General features: G+C 53.2%; 1 protein-coding gene across 1 annotated transcript in view; it reads left to right on the forward strand.

Annotated features, from left to right (window-relative positions):
* Window positions 1-14141: 14141 nt before the first annotated feature.
* Window positions 14142-19580, forward strand: part of COL20A1 (collagen type XX alpha 1 chain) — a 43226-nt gene continuing 37787 nt past the window's right edge. The window contains 3 exon segments of the mRNA XM_063097823.1: window positions 14142-14253; window positions 18540-18622; window positions 18782-18865. Of these exon segments, the coding sequence (XP_062953893.1) occupies window positions 14142-14253; window positions 18540-18622; window positions 18782-18865 (279 nt within the window).

The following is a 19580-nucleotide window of genomic DNA, read 5'->3' on the forward strand; positions in this document are numbered from 1 at the left end:
TGACCTGGGGGCCTGGGATGTGGGATTTTTCGTTGGGTCCCGGGTTGGTGGGGCAGGGGGGGCAGTGTGTGTGTCGAGTTCTTGCCTGCCTTCCTCCCAATTTCCTTTCCTTCCTTCCCTGCCTCCCTCTGTCCCTCCCTTTGGCTCAGGTCAAGTTCTAGAATGAAATTTACAAAGAAACAAGAAAGGAGCCAAAGCTAAAGGGGCTGCCCTAATAATAGGGAGGGGCTGCCCTAATAATAGGGAGGGGCTGCCCCGTGGGAGACCTGCCAGAACTGGTAGAATCTTAAAATGCAGTCTCCACGGTGCTCCTTTTTTCTTACAGCTTGTGTTGTTACTCCACGTCCCCCACCGAATTTTATCCTAAGGTAACTCGCATACTTTTGTGCTTGAGTCTTTTACCCACTCCTATTCTACCTGTTTGCACGTCTATTTCTCTCTCCCTCTCTCATACACTCATATTTACACATTACATCTACTAAAAGACAGTTAATAAAACAATGTGTTTCAAATTTTAATATTTATTGTACATAAGCTCAAATTTTATTGGAAATACACCCTCTAATCGGATGGGCACTTAAGGGAATTGTTGAGTGGTCTCTTTTGGGTGCCTGGGGCGATGTCCATTGTAAGTTTCAAGCAGATGCCTTTGGCACGTGGGAGAAGGAAGGAGAAGTGAGAAGGGGCCCAGGAGCAGGGAATTCCCTGGAGACTTTCTCTGGCTAATTGATTTGGGGCTTGAGTGCATGTGGACTGTGAGGATTTGAAAACTGATTCCCTGAAAACTCCCCAAGTCCTCATACCCCCTAGAAAGGCTTTTCCTGCTCATCCTGGATCCCTGGTGCCCTAAGTACAGCGTCTCTATTGCTTGCTCTTGTAGAGACTCTGATAATGCTGTAGAGGAGCCACAGAGCCAAAAGCCAGCCTGGGGAAAGGACGCAATAGATTCTCCTCACAGGAGTGAAATCTGTGTTTATAATGAAGTCTCAGGCTGTGCACCAAGCTAAAATCCAACAGAAAGCACCACTGCAAAAGTCTGTCCTAAAACAGTTTAAAGGCAGGCTTTCCCACAGATGGAAGGTCCACAATCTGACCACGCCCCTCCGTCTTTCCTTTAATTTCCTGCGCTCTCTCGAGAAAGGTTGGTTTGTATTCTAGTGCTTGTAAGATTATTGAACAAACATTCTAACACCTCCTAGGTCTAATTAGGCTGCCTCTGTGAGTAAGGAAGAACTATCCACGAAAACAAGCAGTAATTAGAGGGACAAAAATAGCATTTTATGGGATTATTCAGAGGTAAGTTTTGTTTAATGGAGGAGGAAATGGAAACTAATGCCCCAGAAAAGGTTTATAGGGTCCCTGTATTTATTTATCTGCGTCTGCCTCCCCTCATACAATTTAGAGCTGGCTGTCCTGCACATTCTCGTTGCTTTCTTTAGGGTTTCTGTATTGTCATAGCTTATTTCTGTGTCGTTGCTCTCAAGCAGAGGGGCTCGATTTTGGGGGCCTCATGGTCCCTTTACACTCTTAACAATTAATGAGAACCATGGAGAACCTTTATTAATGTGGGTTATATCTATCTGTACTTGCTCTATTTGAAATTAAAACAATTTTTCACATATTCATGTATTAATTCATTTAAAAATAATGGTGAACCCATTTCTTGTTAACACAAATAACTTATTTTTATGAAAAAATCTTTATCATCCAAAATCAAAAATAGTGAAAAGAGCAGCATTCTTTCACATTTTGCAAATCTCTGTAACACCTAGTTTCTGCATCTGGCGAATTCCACCCCACACTCTTGAGAGTGAGAGTGAAAAAGGAAAATATCTCTAGCATCATCACAGACATGGTTTTGACCTCATGGACCCCCTGAAAGGATTCTGGAGACCCTCGGGGGTTCCCACTACATTGTGAGAGCTGCTGCTCCTGATCAAGGGAGCCAAACTCCAAAGGGTATGGGGGAGTTGTAGGAGGTTGGATGTGGGGGGAAGGGGCATCACCACAGGCATGTTTGGGCTCCATTTACTTGACCCTATGTGGGCCCAAGGAAGCTCCCCCCACACCCCCACCACGCAGGTGGCTCCAGGATGGAATCCTGTGCATAATTATTTTAGGATTCATCCAAGTTGTCATGCACAAGGTATTTTAATAGGATAATTTTTCTAATGTAATAGCAAAACACTGCAAACCTACATGTGTGGCGACAGTAATGATTAGGTATATTACAGTATTCTAAAGCTGAATACTCTGTAGCCATCAAGCAGAAAGTGGGAGAGAATGAGCTCAGTGGAAATAGCCTCTGGATTTACTAAGCAGATATCACAGAATATACAACAATGTGCACATTTTTATCTCTTTGTGTGTTTTTGAAAAAGAGAATAATACATATGTAACTGGAAAAGACACAAGAAGCTACTTAAAGTAACTGGTCATGTCTGGCTAGATGTAGGGCCTGCAGAGGAAGGTTTGTAGTTGTTAAAAATTTTAAACCATCTACCTGGCCAGTTAGCTCAGTTGGTTAGAGTGCAGCCTTGTAACACCAAGGTCATGGGTTTGGAACCCCTTGCCGGCCAGTCACCAAGAGGAAAAAAAAAAAAGAAAAGGAAACAGAGATTTTAAATCTCGTAGCAGTGAGCGGTGTTTCATGTGTTTGGTTCTTAAAGAAAGACAGGAGGGGTCATCTTGGCAGTGGGAATGGAATGTGCTCTGTGTCTGCCCTTCTACACCCATCTGTGCCCTGCAGGCCTGCCTGCAGCTCCCTTGCCCCCTCCCACTGCACCTTCCCTGTGTTCCCCTTGACATCCCTCCCCAGGAAGTCTCTCCAGTAACCCCCTGCACTTACACCTGCTATCTCCTGCCTCAGCACTCTGTCCTGGGAGCCCCCTCCCTGGCGCCCTGGCCCTGGCGGTCACAGTGGTGAGCTTGGCACACATCCTTGTGGAGAACATGCCTGGTGGGTGGTGGATCTCAGTGCTGTCTTGTCACGGTTGTCTGTGTTTTATCTCTTGACAAGTTAAAATGTTGCCAGCCCCCCTGAATAGCCTCTGATTTGGGGGGAACCTTGACTAACCATGCAGGGTTTTGTTTTTGTTTTTTTTTTTTTTTTGTCTTTTTCGTGACCGGCACTCAGCCAGTGAGTGCACCGGCCATTCCCATATAGGATCCGAACCCGCGGCGGGAGTGTCGCTGCGCTCCCAGCGCCGCACTCTCCTGAGTGCGCCATGGGCTCGGCCTCATGCAGGGTTTTGAAGACCCCTGGCAGGCCCTGCCCCGCTGAGGCCCCGAGGGTCCTGATCTCCCCTGGCTGAAGCTAAGGCCTTAGAGAGGCCCCAGGATTGCGGGGTATGCCCAGCCCCAGCCCACGCCAGCTCCTGCAACCCCCTTCCCTCTGCTCTCCACATGCTGACCCTGAAACGGCCCGGCCTCTCCCCTAGCACTTGCTGGTCACCTGATGCTCTCACTGGACCCTTCAGGATCGGCCAAATGTCACCTTGCCGGAGGCTGTCCCCAACCCCACTCCACTCTTCCCCATCCCCACTTTCTGTTTTGTATTGTTTTTAGTGATGTAGTGGTATTTTTATTTCTTTTTTAGGTTTTTAATAAGTTTTATTTTCTAGGGCAGTTTTGGGTTTACAGACAAATCCTTTAGGAAGTATGGAGAGTTCCCACAGAGCCCCTCCCTGCCTACGGCCTCCTGATTATTAGCACCTCGCGTCCGCACGCGTGTTGTGACCAATGAGCCGACACGGACGGCTGCACCATGCTTTTGTCGCACCCTCCGTCCACCCCCACACTTGGGGTATGTCTCTCGCTGTCCTTACTTGCTGGTTTTCTCCTCCTGTTGTGATCCTGGGACGGGCACACAGTGACCATTGGGAGAACAGGTGAATAGTTGGATGCTGCCAGGCTGCCTCGCTGGGGCCCCGGGGCTGGTCGGGGCTCTCTGCACCTGGTGCTGTGGACAGTGACCCAGGGACGCAGCAGGAGCTGAGGAGCGTCCCAGCCCTGATGCTGGGAGTGATGGAGGGAGGGGGTGACAGTCTCAGTCCCGAGAAACCCCGCCCCACCCCGTGTACTCTTGGGGAGCAGGTGCAGTGGGCAGAGGTCCTGGGAAGAAGCCAAGGGGCCGGCGGGGGCCGGGCAGGGCCTGGGCTGGCAGCTCTGTCCCTGGGTTGGAGAAGTCCATGCTTCGATGGGCTCGCTCGCCCCCTGGTGGGCTCAGATGGAAATGTCTCTCTGGGCTGGGGGTGTCCAGGCTACTCCCTCCTTGAGGAACCCCCCTCCCACCCAAGTAGGCTGGCCAGAGACAGCAAATAAAAATGCTGGGTAAATGTGCGTTTCAGATGAACAGTAAATGATTTTCAATGTGAGTCTCAGGCTGTGTGCCCATTGGCTGACAGTGTGATTTCTGGGACATCAGTGGGGTACTGCCCTCCCCCAGGTGGGAGCATCTGAGCACCAATCTCTCAGCGACTAATAGGCAGACAATGTCTGGGTACCCAGAAGGTGCCTCCGACACTGGGGGGGGTATGGGCAGAACAAGTTGCCATGAACTTGGATATCCCCCCCACCAGCTGGGCAGAGGCTGGGCCACCCAGGAGGACTTTGTGCACCCAGGAGGATTTTTGTGTGTCTGTGTCTGTGTGTCTCTGTGTGTTTATATGATGTGTATGACGTGTGTGTGTCCCTGTGGAGTGTGTGTCTCTGTATATGGTATGTGTGAATGTATCTGTATGGAGTGTTGTCTGTGTGGTGTATATGATGTGTGTGTGTCACTGTGTGGAGGGTGTATGTGTCTGTGTGTGAGTGAGTACATCTGTGTGCGTGTCTATGTGGTGTATGTGGTGTGTGTGCCCCTGTGTGGGATGTCTGTGTGGCGTGTGTGATGTGTGATGTGTGTGATGTGTGTGTGTGCTGTGTATGATGTGGGTGTGTGTGTGTCCCCGTGTGGTGTGTGCGTGTGTGTGCCATGTGTCCTCCCAAAGGGCCCACGGTTTCCATAGACAAAAACAGAACAAGCCTGAGCCCCAGGCCTGGAGTGGGCCTAACCTGGGATGGGGGCCTGGGCTCTGTGTGTGGGGAGGGAAATGGGGTCTCAAAGCTGCCTTTGGGGCTGGAGAAGGGAAAACGGGGTAACTCAGGCTGAGAGGGTGCTCTCACGGGAGCGTGGAGGAAGCCCACGTCTGCCGGATCTGCAGAGAACGGCCCTGGTGGCTGGTGACTGTGCCGTCGTGGCATCACCCTGACTCCAACTTCACACTGGCTGAACGTTTAGATTTCAGCCTGGAGACGGCTGGCAGAAGCGAAGGAGTTTTCCCTTCCTTTTAAGTAATGGGATACACACAATGTGGCCATCTGTACAGAGAAACACCCCCGGCCTCAGAAAGGAACCCCACGCAGACACGTGCTCCGGTGCTGGCGGCCCGTGGGAACGTCTGCCCAATGCGCGAGACAAAGGGCTGCATGTTGATGGCCCCACTTGCAGGAAACATCCAGAACAGGCAAATAGAGACAGCAAGTGGATCGATGGGGAGGGTGGGGGCAATGGCAGAGGGGCTCGGGGTTTCTCTTCGAAGCACAGCACGTGTTCTGCTCGTGCTGCGGCTGCACAGCTCTGCACATCAACTGAAACATTGAACCGCGCACTTAACGTGGATGGATAGTATGGCACGTGATTTACGTTTCAGTAAAGCCGTTTAAGAAAAACGTGATTTCTAAAACATACCCACCCCGGCTTTGACTGCCTCAGGCCTTCTTCAAGGTTGGAGACAGGTGCAAGGGAATCCGAGAACAAGCTCCTGCGAGGCGCTGGGGGTTCCCATCTGCTAGGGAATGCGGGGGTTTCCTCCATCAGAGCTCTGGGTCTGGGTTGCTGAGGGCCCAGTGGCTGCCTGGGGTCAGCCCTGAGAAAAGCTCTGGCTTCCCCTCTGGCCCTCCAGGGAGCCAGTCTCATCCGGCCTGGGTACCTGTTCCCTGCCATGTCCGCTCAGCACAGGCCTGGCGCTCAGCAGGTGCTCGATTTCTGTCCACACGGCCAGGGGGCCAGGCAGCCCGTGTTATCCCGGCTGCTGCTTAAACCCAGGCCATGCCCAGTTCCTGGCTAGTGGAGGTGCCAGCCCAGGATGGGTGGAAGGATCAGCATCCACTCACGTTTGCAGAAACGACAACCAGGAGAGCCGAAGAGACCCTGTTTCTGGCTTGAATTCATGGGGGGAGAGACCGTCAGCTGGGGAGGGGACTTGAGTGTATGCAGGTGGGCCCAGGCCATGTCTGTGCTGCCCCCCTAGTGCCCACTGGATATCTGTAGATCCCAAACCCCCACTGGCTGCCCAGGGTGCCCACTGGGAGGAGCCAGGAGTCGGGTGCCCTGCTCAGAGCTCACACCCAGAGCTGGTGCCTAGAGAGCTCCACCCAGGCCAGAATCAGTTACAGAAAACAACCAATGGCTTTGGCCAAAGTGGCCCCAAGCACCCATCTGGGGTAGCAAGGGGGTCAGCTTTGCTAGGGGCCAGTTGATCAGGGCTGGAGCAGGCCCAGAGCTGGGGGATGCAGGGCACATCCCAACAGTGCAGTCCTGGGATCCCTGAGGCCACTTCCCCGCTGGCCTTCCCAAACCATCTCAAGACGACAAGGGGACAGAGGTGTCCCAACGTGCCTCCTGTGATGAGACACGCGTTTGCTCAGGCCAGCTCCTGGGCACCTGAGCCAGGGAGATGAACAAGGCCCTGCCTTTGGCACCACAGCCTCTCAAGGTCAGGCACTGGTCAGACTCTATGAATTTTGGGAAGACGGACGCCCCGAGGCTCCTCTCATGGGCGGTGCCATGAACCTGATCCTTTCTGTTTTGCTTCAGTTGTCCCTTCTTCCAAGAAACATCTGCTGAGCACTGAAGTGCCAAGTCTGGCCCTCCCAGAGATAAAGCTGACAGATCCCCATCCTGAGGAGCCCACGGTGGGTGGGGACTCACAGCAGAGCCAGACCATGCCCAGGCCATTGAGACCTGGGCCCTGGGAAGAAGACACCCCCAAAGATGGGACTCTGGTCTGAGTCCCAGAGGTGGAGCAGGACAGAGGGAGGGATGGGTCTGGAGCCCCGCATGGAGAGGGGACGGGAAGGTGAGGACCAGAGTGGCCGAGGATGGTGAGGTGTCACCCTGAGGGGCACGTGCCATGACCAGGTGGGCTGGATGTCAGGATGAGGCAGGGACAGGGCTCCTGGGGAGAGAGTGTGGTGGGCTACCTGGGAATCCCCGAGGGGCCCGGGGTAGTCCAGCCACAGGTGGAGGTGAGATTGTGCAGGAAGATGAGGCCAGGGCTGGACTCAGGGAACCCCAGCATTTAGAGGGTGACCAGACTTCCTCATGTGTGGATGTGGGGGGCCCTGAGCCCTGGTAAAAGCAACAGATTTGGTTACGTGAAAAGTTAAATCTTTGTGCAACGAAATAGATTGAAACGTTTAGTAGGGCTCTAGTCCTTTAGCATCGGTTAAGCTGAGTCAACTCATAAAGGCCCATCTCCGAACCCAGCACACTGGGCATTAGCGCTTCAACACGGAATGTGGGGGGACACGATTCAGTCCAGAACAGCCACGTGCCCTTGCTGATAACTAGGGAAACTTACCTCAACACTAGGAGCTGTTTTATTTTTATGTCCTTATATTTTATATAAATTATTTATGCATACTTTTATATCTGCACGTGTTTATTTTTATTTCTTTCAATGATTAGCCACAGTCGGGGGGGCCAGCAGTGCAGGGAGGTCACGGGGAACCTGTGCAGGCGCCCGTCCTGGGTGAGAGCTTGTCGCGCCCTCAGGAGGACGGCCTGGCCCCCGTGCGTGGTCTGCGGTCCTCGTTCTCTAACGGCCTCTGGACGTACTTGCCCCGACTCAGCTGCACGAGGGTGGTCCTGGGCCTGGCTCCTGAGCGTGCATGACTGGACCCCCTGGGTGTGGCTAAATCAGGGAGCATCCGCTCTCTGGTCGGCTGTGATGTGATGCAGGAGGGGGTCACCTGGCATGTGGGGAGGAAGAGAGTGGACAACAACGACATCCCGGAGGCGTGACCCTCGCGGCACAAAATGCTTTATAAAGAAAAGGTGGTGGCTGCCCACCTCTGGGGCTGGGTGTCCTGTGGGCTCGTCACTTAGTTCCTGCCTCAAGGAACTAAGTTCCTGCCTTTACACTTGCCACTTTTCTACCTAAAATGTCTACCCGCTTCTCAGGTCTCAGCTTGAACGTCACCTCCTCTGAGAAGCCTTCCCGACTGCCCTGCCCGGCGGGGCCCCCAGGGCTTGCCCATTTTATTTCCTTCGGAGCCGCATCCCTGTCGGGAACCTGTGTTCACCCCTCGCCATCGGTTCAGGAGGGCGGACCTCGTGTTGGCCTTGGACGGTGCTGTATCTGCAGAGGCTGGAATGGACCCTGGCGTGGCAGAGGTGCTCAGCAAACACCTCTGTGGGCCACCCCCAGAGGAGCAGGCCACCCCCAGAGGAGTGGCGCACGGTTTGTTTGGATGGTACTTTTGTGGCTCCTGGGCCTGCCAGCCTGGCTCGGCCTGTTGATCGCACTGAACCCCCCTGGGAAGCTCCCAGGAGCCCACTCCTTGCTCAGCACGTGGCCAAGGTGGTCTCTGCCAGGTCTGTGGACAGCCTGGGGGACACAAGACCCTGGACCAGTGCCCTCATGCCTCTGGGCTCGGCTTCCTTCCCGCAAGATGAGGTTGGCCAGGTGACCGAAGGCAAGTGGAGGCCCCAGAATGGCATGGTGTCCCATGCAACAGAAAGAAGGTATGCACGGGAGCATCGTCCACACACGCAGCCCCCGGGTGGGCCTCAGGGGCTGTGCAAGTGAGGAGTCAGCTCCAAAAGGCCATGCGCTGTGCGAGGTCCCAAATGTAGCATGGCAGAGATGACCAGCTCAGTGGACACCAGGGCAGGGGTGGCCAGGAGAGACGTCGGTGTGACCAGAGGGGAGGCTCTGCAGCCTGATTGTGGGCCCACGAATCCACACGCGTGACAGACAGCAGAGCACTGGACACGCACGTGTGCCCATGTGGCTTCCTGGTGTGTTCCACGCTAGGGTTATGTGAGATGCAGCTGTGGGGAGAGGGGCTCCATGGGTGTGGGGCACCCGCCCAGCCGAGTTCCTGGCACACTGTCCTCCCGGGGGCTTGTGCCCGGCTCTTGGCCCTCCTGTTGTTCCTGGTGTCTCCCAGAGACAGGCCTGACCTGAGGTCACACACCTGCCCAGCCCCCGCCCACAGGCCAATGCCAGGGTAGGGTGGGAGTGGTGAGGTGCTTCACAGAACAGCAGAAACACACCCCACACATCCCAGCTCCTGCTCCTGTCCATGGTGGTGCCAAAGCCAGCCCTGGGTACAAACATCAGAAGCAGGTGGCATTTTGGATGCCGGTCCTGGACCAGGCTGGTTCCCACTCAGTCGTCGCTCTGTTCTTTTCTCAATCCTGTATGGTGCGAGGCGTGACCACCCATCTGACACCCAGGCCTGTCTCCATCGCTGCCGTGCAGAGGCCGTGGGCACTTCAAACACTATTACCTGGAACCTAGACCTCCCGGCTTTCATCTGACTTTGGAGGGCCACCTTGGGGACACACAGCTACAACCAGGACCAAGGCCTGTCTTCCCTCACTCCCACGGGGCTCCTGTGATAGACAGGGTCCCTTGCTTCACATCCCCCAGCCCCCGAAGCCATGAGACAGGTCTTGGGCCCACGTGGGCCCCTCTTGGGACAAAACTCAGCCCACCCAAGAGCTCCTGCAAACAAGGGAGCCTGTGCTGGGCTCCCTTTTGTCCCGTTTCTCACACACACACACACACACACATACATGCTTGCACACACGTGTGCACACACACACACATGTACACACGCACTCAGCACACATGTGCAAGCACACACATGCACGGCCCCTCTTGGATAATAATGGGGGGCCGTGGGCTGAGTCCACCGCTACCCTTGGGGCGCACGCTCACGTAAATCCACATGGAGGGTGGGTAAAACCACCACGCTGTGCAAATTCATGAAAATAAAATCCACTGTACAGGGACATGTACTTTAAATATTGAAATATATTCACATATGCACTATTTCAACTGAGGACACACAGAGACAAACATTCCTTGGGGCTGGCAGTCCTGGCACCCGCCTGGTCCCTGCTCGAGTCTGCCTGTATGCACACCACGGTCTCAGGTATAAAACAAATTATATAAATACATTTTTATGCAAAATATACATCCATAAATATATACCTATGTATGTTATACCCGCTGCAGAGGCTGTGCAGCTCCGAGGGCAGAGCTGACGGCAGACTTTAAACCTTGTGTCAAGTAGGAGGTTCCACAGGATGGTGTCCCCCGGGGCACAGCCATCTCACTGGGCTTCACGCTTCAGCAAAACAGATGGCAGGGCCGAGCAGGCACCCCACATACGCAGCAGACCCTGGGCTGGGAGGACGTGCACCCATTCCAGGAGCCTCGTGGTTTCTCCTAAGTGCCGTTCAGACTCTGTCTCCTGAGGCCCATCAGCTCCGTCTCAACCTTGGGACGGCTCTGCAGTCCCCAGAACCCAATGTGGGATTTTCCCAGGTCCTCAGCCCTGCAGGTCCCAGAACCCAATGTGGGATTTTCCCGGGTGGTCAGCCCTTCCAAGAAGTTAGACGAGTCTGGAGGGCAGGTGGCTCTTGCTCTCAGGGGATGCTCAGTGGCTGCCGTGTCCCTGGGGGTGTGGAAGGGGTCAGTTGTCGCTCTGGAGCTGGAGCTCCATGGGATTGTTGGAGACTGAGGACTGGCTGGGCAGAGAATCTTCCGAGCCATCTGAAGACCCCAACGGGGGTTTGTACTGGAAGCAGGCAATGGCAAGGAAGAGGAAGCCCAGCACCTGGGGACAGAGGAGGAGCCACTGGACTCCCCGAGCCACCTGCTCCAAGGCTCTCCCCGCCCCTTGAACCTGGCCCACCCGGGGGGAAGACACGTCTTTCCCACATAACCAGCTCCTAGAGTGGGTACCAATATTGTTAACGAGGAAATGAAAAACATTTGACTAAAAACTGAGGCACGGGATAAGGTGGCAGGGCTTGTCATGGGTTGAACAGTGTCCCCCCAAAAGACATGTCCGAGTCCTAACCCTGGGTGCCTGTGGACGGGACCTTATTTGGAAATAGGGTGTTTGTAGGTGCAACTCAGTTATGGGTCCTGAGACGAGGTCATCCTGGATTTAAAGTGGGCCCTACATCAATGACAGGTGTCCTTATGAGAGAGAGAGGGGGAGATCTGAGGCAGACACGGAAGGAAGATTGTGTGAAGATGAAGGTAGAGACCAGAGCAATGTGTCCACACAGCAAAGATTGCCGGAAGCCGCTTCCGACATGGGACAGGCTGGAGCAGATCCTCCTTCAGAGCCCCCGGAAGGGACCGACCTGCCTACACCTCAATCCTTTGTTACGGCAGCCACAGACACCTAACGCGAGCCAGTCAGTTCCTTCCCCACAACAGGGAGTGTCACCAACCCTCCAGGGGCATGCGGGGACACGGCAGGCTCATGCGCAGGCCCTGGTGACAGCACAGACTGAGCACATGTGCTGGCCCCTCACACACGCAGCGAGCTGTGCACACAACTGAGGCGTGAACACCAGGCTTGGGCAGAAACTCCCACGTGCTTCCTGGAGCACCGCCTCCCACGCTCACAAGAGCAAGGCTATTTCAACTTGGTTGGGCAGCGATCTGATCGAATGGGGACTTTCAGGGGCGGGCCTGTCTACCCTCCTTCTAAAATCAACGCCTTGCTTCTGGAGCCGACCCCAACCCTCTGCACACTTCGTGCCGGCTGTGCGGAGCTCCTGGGGTGTGGTCTGGGCAGACGTGGGTACCAGCCTGCTGCTCAGCATCCAACATACAGGAAAGGAAAGGCAAGGGACAGGTCCCTGGGAAGAGTGCGTCTCTGCAAATTGACCAACAGCTCTTCTCCAGAGCCACACAAATCCCTTCTCAGACGTGGCTATTTTTGTGCTAATCTGAGGGGAGATAAACACGGGTCTCCTTCCTGGCTTCAAGCCCTTCTCTTTCTCCAAGCCTCCTGCATGGAAAGCACGTGGGGCCGGGGCTCCTGTGAGCCGAATGCCCCTGTGTCTGCCACCCCAGAAAGAGGATCACGATCCTCTGAGCTCCTGGTCCTGGGATTTCATTTTATTTTGAAGGATTTTTGCTCTATCCCCTAGTGGGGGGACATTCAAGCTAGCATGAGCCGAGAGTTACAACAGGAAGTTTCTCTTAGCTTGAAAAGAGAAGACAGGCTGAGAAACAGGTGGAGTTCAAGGCACGTTGAGAGTGGAGGGTTGTGTCGCACATGGATCCAGCGAGCAGGCCAAGGCCCAGCACTGGACCAGCCCGCCAGGCTGCCAGGAGGAGCCGCTTGTCATCCCTCCAAAGCCCTTCACTAACCAGATCCACCTGGCACCGTCCATGCTGTGGTCGGCAGCTCCTGGCAGGCAGGGGGACAGGAGCTGCTTCTAAGGCTTGGGGCTGCGAGCTGGGTGCTGCTGGGGGCTTGGAGTGTGAACCCAGAAAGGGTCTCCCACAGCTCCCTCTGATGCCGGCACATCTTCAGAGTCCCGGCACCAGCTCATGAGGAATGTGGAAGGGATGTCCCCTTCTAGAAACAGAGCTGCAGGTATTCAGCTGGGGTTGGAGCTGTTGGGAGATCCCATGGAGTGTACCGCCCTGAGCTAGCTGAGGAGGAAATCCCCCACTGCCCTCTGGAGAGACCCCAGGCTCCCTCCCGTGGGCGCAGCTCACCTTGTACACGAGTCCCGCGATGAGCATGTACCAGCTCATGGCCACGTTCTGGTACACAAAGCAGGAACCCTGGTGGCCGCACTGGTTCTGCCACAGAGGGCACGCCTTGTCAATCACCAGCCAAAGGCGATGGGCCTGGGGATGCCCCCTGCAGAGAGACACTTGCTCAGAACCGGACATACCCAGAGGTGGGCAGGGGGGTATGGGCAGTCAGGAGACCTGGAATCCGCAGGCTCTTGGAAGGGTGACATCGGCCATTGATGTTCTCAGAGGCTCACAGAGGGGATTTAAATGTTTCTTTTCTAGGGATTCAGCATCAGGCTGGGAGTCCCCCATCTCTGACTCCTATGCAGCCTTAGTGTTAATGAAGGGAAAAAATCTCTGGGCAAGTAAATGACGATGGGTCCCTCTAGGGGACAGTTAGAGAACAGTGCTCTCCCCGGGTGGGCATAGCTCCTGCGGAGATGCACACTGGCGCAGTGAGTAGACCCCTGCCGGGTGCCCTCGCACAGTGAACACACCGCACAACTGTGCGTGATTTCCTCGTGCTCCACTGTACCTAGTGCTCTAACTATGATCCACTGGATTCCCAGGGCAAAGGATCTCTGCTGGTCACAGACACACCTGCAATGGAAAACCAAAGGTCAGTGCCCAGGGAAGTGTGGCTGTGTGCCACATCATACCCCTTCGCCAGCAGCTGAGTCCTGGCCAAGCCCCAGGTCTCACCATCTCCCCAGGTGGCAAGCACCTCATCAGAAGTCAGAGACAGCTCTTTCCTGCCACAGCGACAGACAGGCCCGCTTTGCAGGAGCCCGGAGTGTACCCCGTCGTGGGATCTGCAGAGCTCCACCTTCCAGTGCTGCAAGAGAAGGTTCCGGACAAAAGCAACACCCGGGCCCCCTCGCTTACCGTAAAGTTTCTGTGAGCGCAGGAATGCTGCTGAGGAATGTAAAGAAAATAACAAGGAACGGGAAATCCAGAAGGAGGGGCTTTCTCTGACAAGCTGAGGTACATTTCCCTGCAGTAGCGTGGCCAAAACCAGAGGAAAAGTTCTGAGGGACGCAGCTACGGTTTCCATAGACCTGGGGAGCCTGACAACAGAGCCGGTTACCGGAGGGAGACACAGAGGCCGCTCCCCAGGGTGCAGTCGGGGCTGGGGGCTGCAGGGGGAGCGAGGGCGGGCCGGAGGGTGGCAGGCGTCGCCTTCTGACGACAGGGCCGTGTGTGCACGCCCGCCTCGCAGACCCACGTCGCGGGCGATGCTTGTCTTCATTCGTTTGCTCGGTCTGTTTGCTTTTGGGGGTGCGCAGCGCATTCACGGGACTCGAGATGCGACACCGCGGGAGCGCGGAAAAGACGCCCGGCTGGCCCCGCCCCCGCCCCGCCTACCACGCCTTCCGATTGGCCCGCCGCCGCGCCTTCCGCCCAATCGCAGGGCTCGGCACCAGAATTCAAATCTCCGTTTTCCTTTTAATCTGCTGGCCCCGGCGGGCGGTGGGTGACGCGGGATGACGGGCGGCCTTCTGCGCGCGAGCAGCGGATGCCGGGCCTCCGGGGACGCGACTCTCTGTCAAATTCAAGTTCATCTAATTATTGTCTCCACAACTCCGTTATGCCTTCAAAAACAGGACTTTTATCGTTCATCTGGCTTTTTCCCAGTCATTCTGTTGAGCACTGGGCTGTTGCAACATCTGTATCCTAACGAGAAGGTGAAGTCACTGCACATTTGTTTTTTAACAGCTTTTATTGAGATATAATGTACATGCCATACAATTCACCCATTTAAAGTGTGTGATTCGATGGATTTTAGCACCCTCAGAGTTTTGCAATCACCACAACTGTAGAACACTTTCATTACTCCAAAACTAAATCCCTTAGCCATCATCCGCAATTATTCAATCCCCTCCAACCCCAGGCAACCATTAATCTACTTTATTTTCCTACATCTCCTCATTTTGGACATTTAATAAAAAGTGTATCATACATTATGGAGTCCTTTGTGACTGGCCTCTTTCACTTAGCATAATGTTTTCAAGGTTCATGTGAAGTTGTAGCATGTGTCAGTACTCCAATGCTTTTTATGACTGAATAATGGTTATTGACATGGATATCCCCCATTTTGTTTATTCATTGCTCAGTTCACGGACACTTGGCTAGTTCCACCTTTGGACTATTGTGAATAATGCTGCTATGACCATTTGTATTCCAGGTTTTGTGTGGATGCATAGTTTTATTTCTCTTGGCATGTACCTAGAAGTGGAATGGCTGGATCATATGGTAACTCTACGCTGAATTATTTGAGGAGCTTTCAGGCCGTTTCCAAAGTGGCTGCACCATTGTACAGTTTTCCCAGCCATCTGTGAGGGTTTTAATTTATCCATATCCTTACAACACTGTTTTTATGCATCTTTGTGATTATAGCCATGGTAGTGTGTGTGAAGTGATATCTCATTGTGGATTTGATTTGCATTTCTCTGATGTCTACTGATGTCAAACAAATTTGATGTGCTTATTGGCCATTTGTGTATTTTCTTTAGAAAACTGTGTATTCAGATTTTTAGCCAATTTAAAAACTGGGATGTTTATCTTTTTATTATCAAGTTGTAAACATTTTTTAAAATATATGTTCCAGATACAAGCTCCTTCTAAGATATAAGATTTGTAAAATTTTTCTGTGGTTTTCTTTTCACTTTCTTTCTTTCTTTTTTTTTTTTTTAAGATGACCGGTAAGGGGATCTTAACACTTGACTTGGTGTTGTCAGCACCACGCTCAGCCAGTGAGCAAACTGGCCATCCCTATATGGGATCCGAACCCGTGGCCTTGGTATTATCAGCACCACACTCTCCCGAGTGAGCCACGGGCCAGCCCTCTTTTCACTTTCTTGATGGCATTCTTTGAACCACAAAAGTTTTTAATTTTGATGATGTTCAGTTTATCCATTTTTTTCTTTTGTTGCTTGTGCTTTAATTGTCACGCCTAGAAAACCATTGCCTAATCTAAGATCATGAAGATTTACATTTATGTGTTCTTCTGTGAGTTTTATAGTTTTAGCCCCCCCCCCCCCCAGCTTGGTCTTGAGGCATCCTAGGGGAAATGCTGATGGGACCCAGAGCCCATGCTGGGAGGAACGGGGTGTGTGGGGTGTGTGGGGTGTGAGAGGAGGAGCAGCTGGCAAGCAGGAGTGACCTGGATGGGACCCAGCTGGGAGGGGGCAGCTATGCTCCCAGGATCAGTGAAGGATCCCTTGAGGAAGGGGGCAAGTGGAGAAGCATCTGGAGGATTGGATGGGAGTCTTTGGAGGTGGTTTCTGGGATGAGAAAGTCTGGGGCAGAGCTGTGAGGAGTCTGGAAAGGGACTGTGAAGTGACACACTCTCCCCTGCTGTCCATTCCTCGCCCACCTCCTGAGGCCTGGGGTCCTACGCCTCCAGGTCAGGGGTTGAACTGGCACAGGAGGATCCAGGGCAGGGACTGGAGAGCAGCCTCTCTGCTCTGCCAGGTGCCTCGAATTCTGTGACAATGGCCATGAAGGGTCACACAGGAGCTGCATGGCCACCAAACATGAGCCTCGCCCATTTCCCCAAGGGGGGCCCCTCCCTGGGGTGGGCAGGGCCAGCAATCACAGCTTTCATTGTGACTCCACCGTTCCCAGTGTTCTGGCCACGACCCCATTAGTTTCATCTTTCTCATCCACCAACGGGCTGTGAGCATTGAGGCCACACCCACTCCACTGTTGCCTAGCACCGCCCGCTCCCACAGCTCTGGCTCAGTTGCACATCTGTGCTGTTAGCTGAAGGAAGTGATTCCCCAGTGCTTGGATGATGGTGATGCAGCCTTCCTTTCCTTTTCCCTGCCCTGAGATGTCGGAGGAAACCCAACAGAGGAAACTGGCTGTGGCCAAGAATAAGGTATAGCATGTTGGTTCGCAGGCCCCAGACCCAGCCCAAGGCCCTTCTGATGGTGGGACAGAGGCAGGATTCGGTGTCACTTCTGAGGCACATGGGGAATGCCCCTCTGCGCCTCTTGACTCCCCTAACCAAAGTCTGCTCAGCCATCCCTGTCCCCTCAGCAGCCCAGCCCCTGCCCTCGCCAGCTGTCCCCTGTCATTACTGCCTGGAGCCCGGCCTTTGACTTGATGAGCCAGTCCCCTAAGTGTTTTCACCCTCTTTCCAGCTTCTCTGGTCATGGAACAAAGTTCCATTTGGAAGGACACTCGGGACTAGGGGACCCAGGACTGAGAGGTTTCTGGCTTCCTTACTCCCTTCACTTAGACATTGACCAGTGAGCTCGAAATGTTGACAATATCTCTGGGTGACAATTGGGAGAATGGGTGTGGTTTGGCTATCTCACAGATTTCTACTCCCTAAAGACACTTTACAATTTATTTCTGAGACTGTATCTCACATTAGAATTCCCTAGGATTCTGGGACCAGAGCACCTTTCAGTCAGTGCTCTCTGGAGGGAGATGTGCTTATCTTCTGTGGAACAAATCCTGGGCAACTGAACTTCACAGCTTGAATCTTGCCCAGATCATTTCAATCTGCAGTACCACAGGAGTCATAGTGGGCATCTTTCTGAAGAATCAGATTTGCTTGATTCTTTTGAGAGGCAAAACCTATTAATATACTTAAGGGTGACATTTGCCTAGATTTGTAAGATTGCAATAGACTTCTTTCTGAAATGCTGGTTGGGTTGTCCTCTTTTTGTTAGGTCCCCAGATCCCTAGGGGTGTGGCCTCACTGACTTCTGTCATTAGGATACACTGACTTAAACATTTGAGAAGTACTGGTGTGCAGCTCTCACAGCTCTGTAAGAAAGGACTCCAATGTCTGATTTGTATTTTGCCACCTGGCAGCTGCTAATTCATGACAAAGCCACAGAAGACTGAAATTAAATTCCATTATTGCCTTTTTTTTTTTGTCATGTTTAGTCAATCCATTTCTTCAGCCACTTAGTGATCATTACAACACCTTATAGGGTTGCTGGTGGAATTAAATCAGATGGCATAAGTAGGAATATTTTATAAAAACTGTAAAGTAGGATGCAAATACAGGGGCTTATAATTCTCCTGAATATTACTGCTTTTTCTTTTCACAGTTAAGAGATTACCCATGGAGAAACAGCCTTGATGGTCCTCCAGGAGCAAAGAACAAAATGAAAACTGGCAGTAGCCATGATTTAACCACTTCTGGGGGTTGCCAGTTTCCTAAGGAGGTGAGTCTCTGCTGGTCAGGCTCCTGGGAACAGGGGGCTCAAGGGGCAGTAGGGGGTAATGGTAACAATCATGAAAGAAGTGTCAGGGACTGGGTAAGAAGTCTGGGTTTGAATCCTACCTCTCCCTCTGTTGGGATATGATTTAGGACTTTTCTCTGAGTCTTCTCCCTTGAAACTGTACACACAAAGGTGGACCATGAGCTTGGCTCTCATTGGATCCAGCTGCAGGAAGCACAGGATGATGCTGATAACACCAAGATCTGGGGTTCTCTCCCTGTACTGGCCACCACCAAAAAAAAAAAAAAAAAAGTACAGGATAAGAGCTGCTCGGGAGGGGAGGGACAATGGGGGAGAGAGATCAAGAGAAGTGGACACAAAGGGTCTACAGGAGGAGGGCCTGGTCCAGGTCAGGCAGGGAAGAGACTTTTGTCAGCTGATGGGGAAGAAAGGACATGAGAGAGCTTAGCCATTGAGGGGGACAGAGCATCTCCAAGTGCGCTCTAATCTCTTCTAGCCCACCTCATACATCAGTGGGGAGGCCTTTGTGACATCAGTGGAGAGTTCTGTGTGACATCAGTTTACATGAAGGAGCTGGAGGTAAGTGCCCCTGCAGGCCAGCCTTCTGACCGCCTCCCATGGTGGGGGCTGGGTGCCCAGCTGCCAGCTGAGACAGCTGCCACCCCCACCCCTAATGACTGCTCTCTCTACCTCTCCCCCCAGACCTCCTCCAACTCCTCCTCTCTGCACTCACCTCAGAGCCCGTACCTAGATCTGGCAGTAGTAGCCCGGTACTCCAGCTACGTAGAAAACAAACATCGCAGGAGCATGATCCAGGAATTCGTAAGAGTCCATTGGGGTCCCCTGATTCTGCGCTGCCAATCCTGGGCTCCAATTTCCCCTTGGGGCTCTGGAGAAAAGGGCTGGGGGCCCCTGATGCCAAGGGAGAATGGGGTGCTGGGGGGCCTAGGTCTCAGCAGGAGGGACTCCAGACCATGCAGCATGGCTCTTTCTGTTGCTGCACTGTCTGCCCACTCTCTCTTCTCCAGAAACTCCTCCTTGAGTCCTCACCACACATGCCCTGGGCTGTCACCCTGCTGGAAACACTAGGCTGACTGTTGTCAAAAGTCCTGTGTTCCTGCTTTGCTTTGTCTTTCATTTTGGACAAACCACCTCTCCTGCCTGGGCTTGAGTGTCCTGAGATAGAATTAGAGGGTGTAAAAGGTCCCTTTCAGCTCTAAGAATGAAAGATTTCTAGGCACACTTGAAACGTCAGGGAGACAGGGATCTTGCCTGTCCTTTGCAGGATCCCAGGATCCCTGCTATTAAGAACGGTCCCAGTCCTGGAGTGTGTGGTTCGTGGTGAATACATGCACCCTTGTGAACCACAAGCTGGGAGAAGAGTAGTCTTTCCTTTCTCAGCCTCCATTTCTAGAGGTTTCTGTGGCTGTCTTTTAAAGAGAATCCAGATTCAGATGTTCAGCTCTGTAGCTGTGAGTGAAAACCAAAAAGGATCTAAATTCGCTTTCCTTGGGAGTTCGAAGACAGTTTGTCAATT

This window comes from Cynocephalus volans, chromosome 1, assembly GCF_027409185.1.
Source record: "Cynocephalus volans isolate mCynVol1 chromosome 1, mCynVol1.pri, whole genome shotgun sequence".
NCBI lineage: Eukaryota > Metazoa > Chordata > Mammalia > Dermoptera > Cynocephalidae > Cynocephalus > Cynocephalus volans.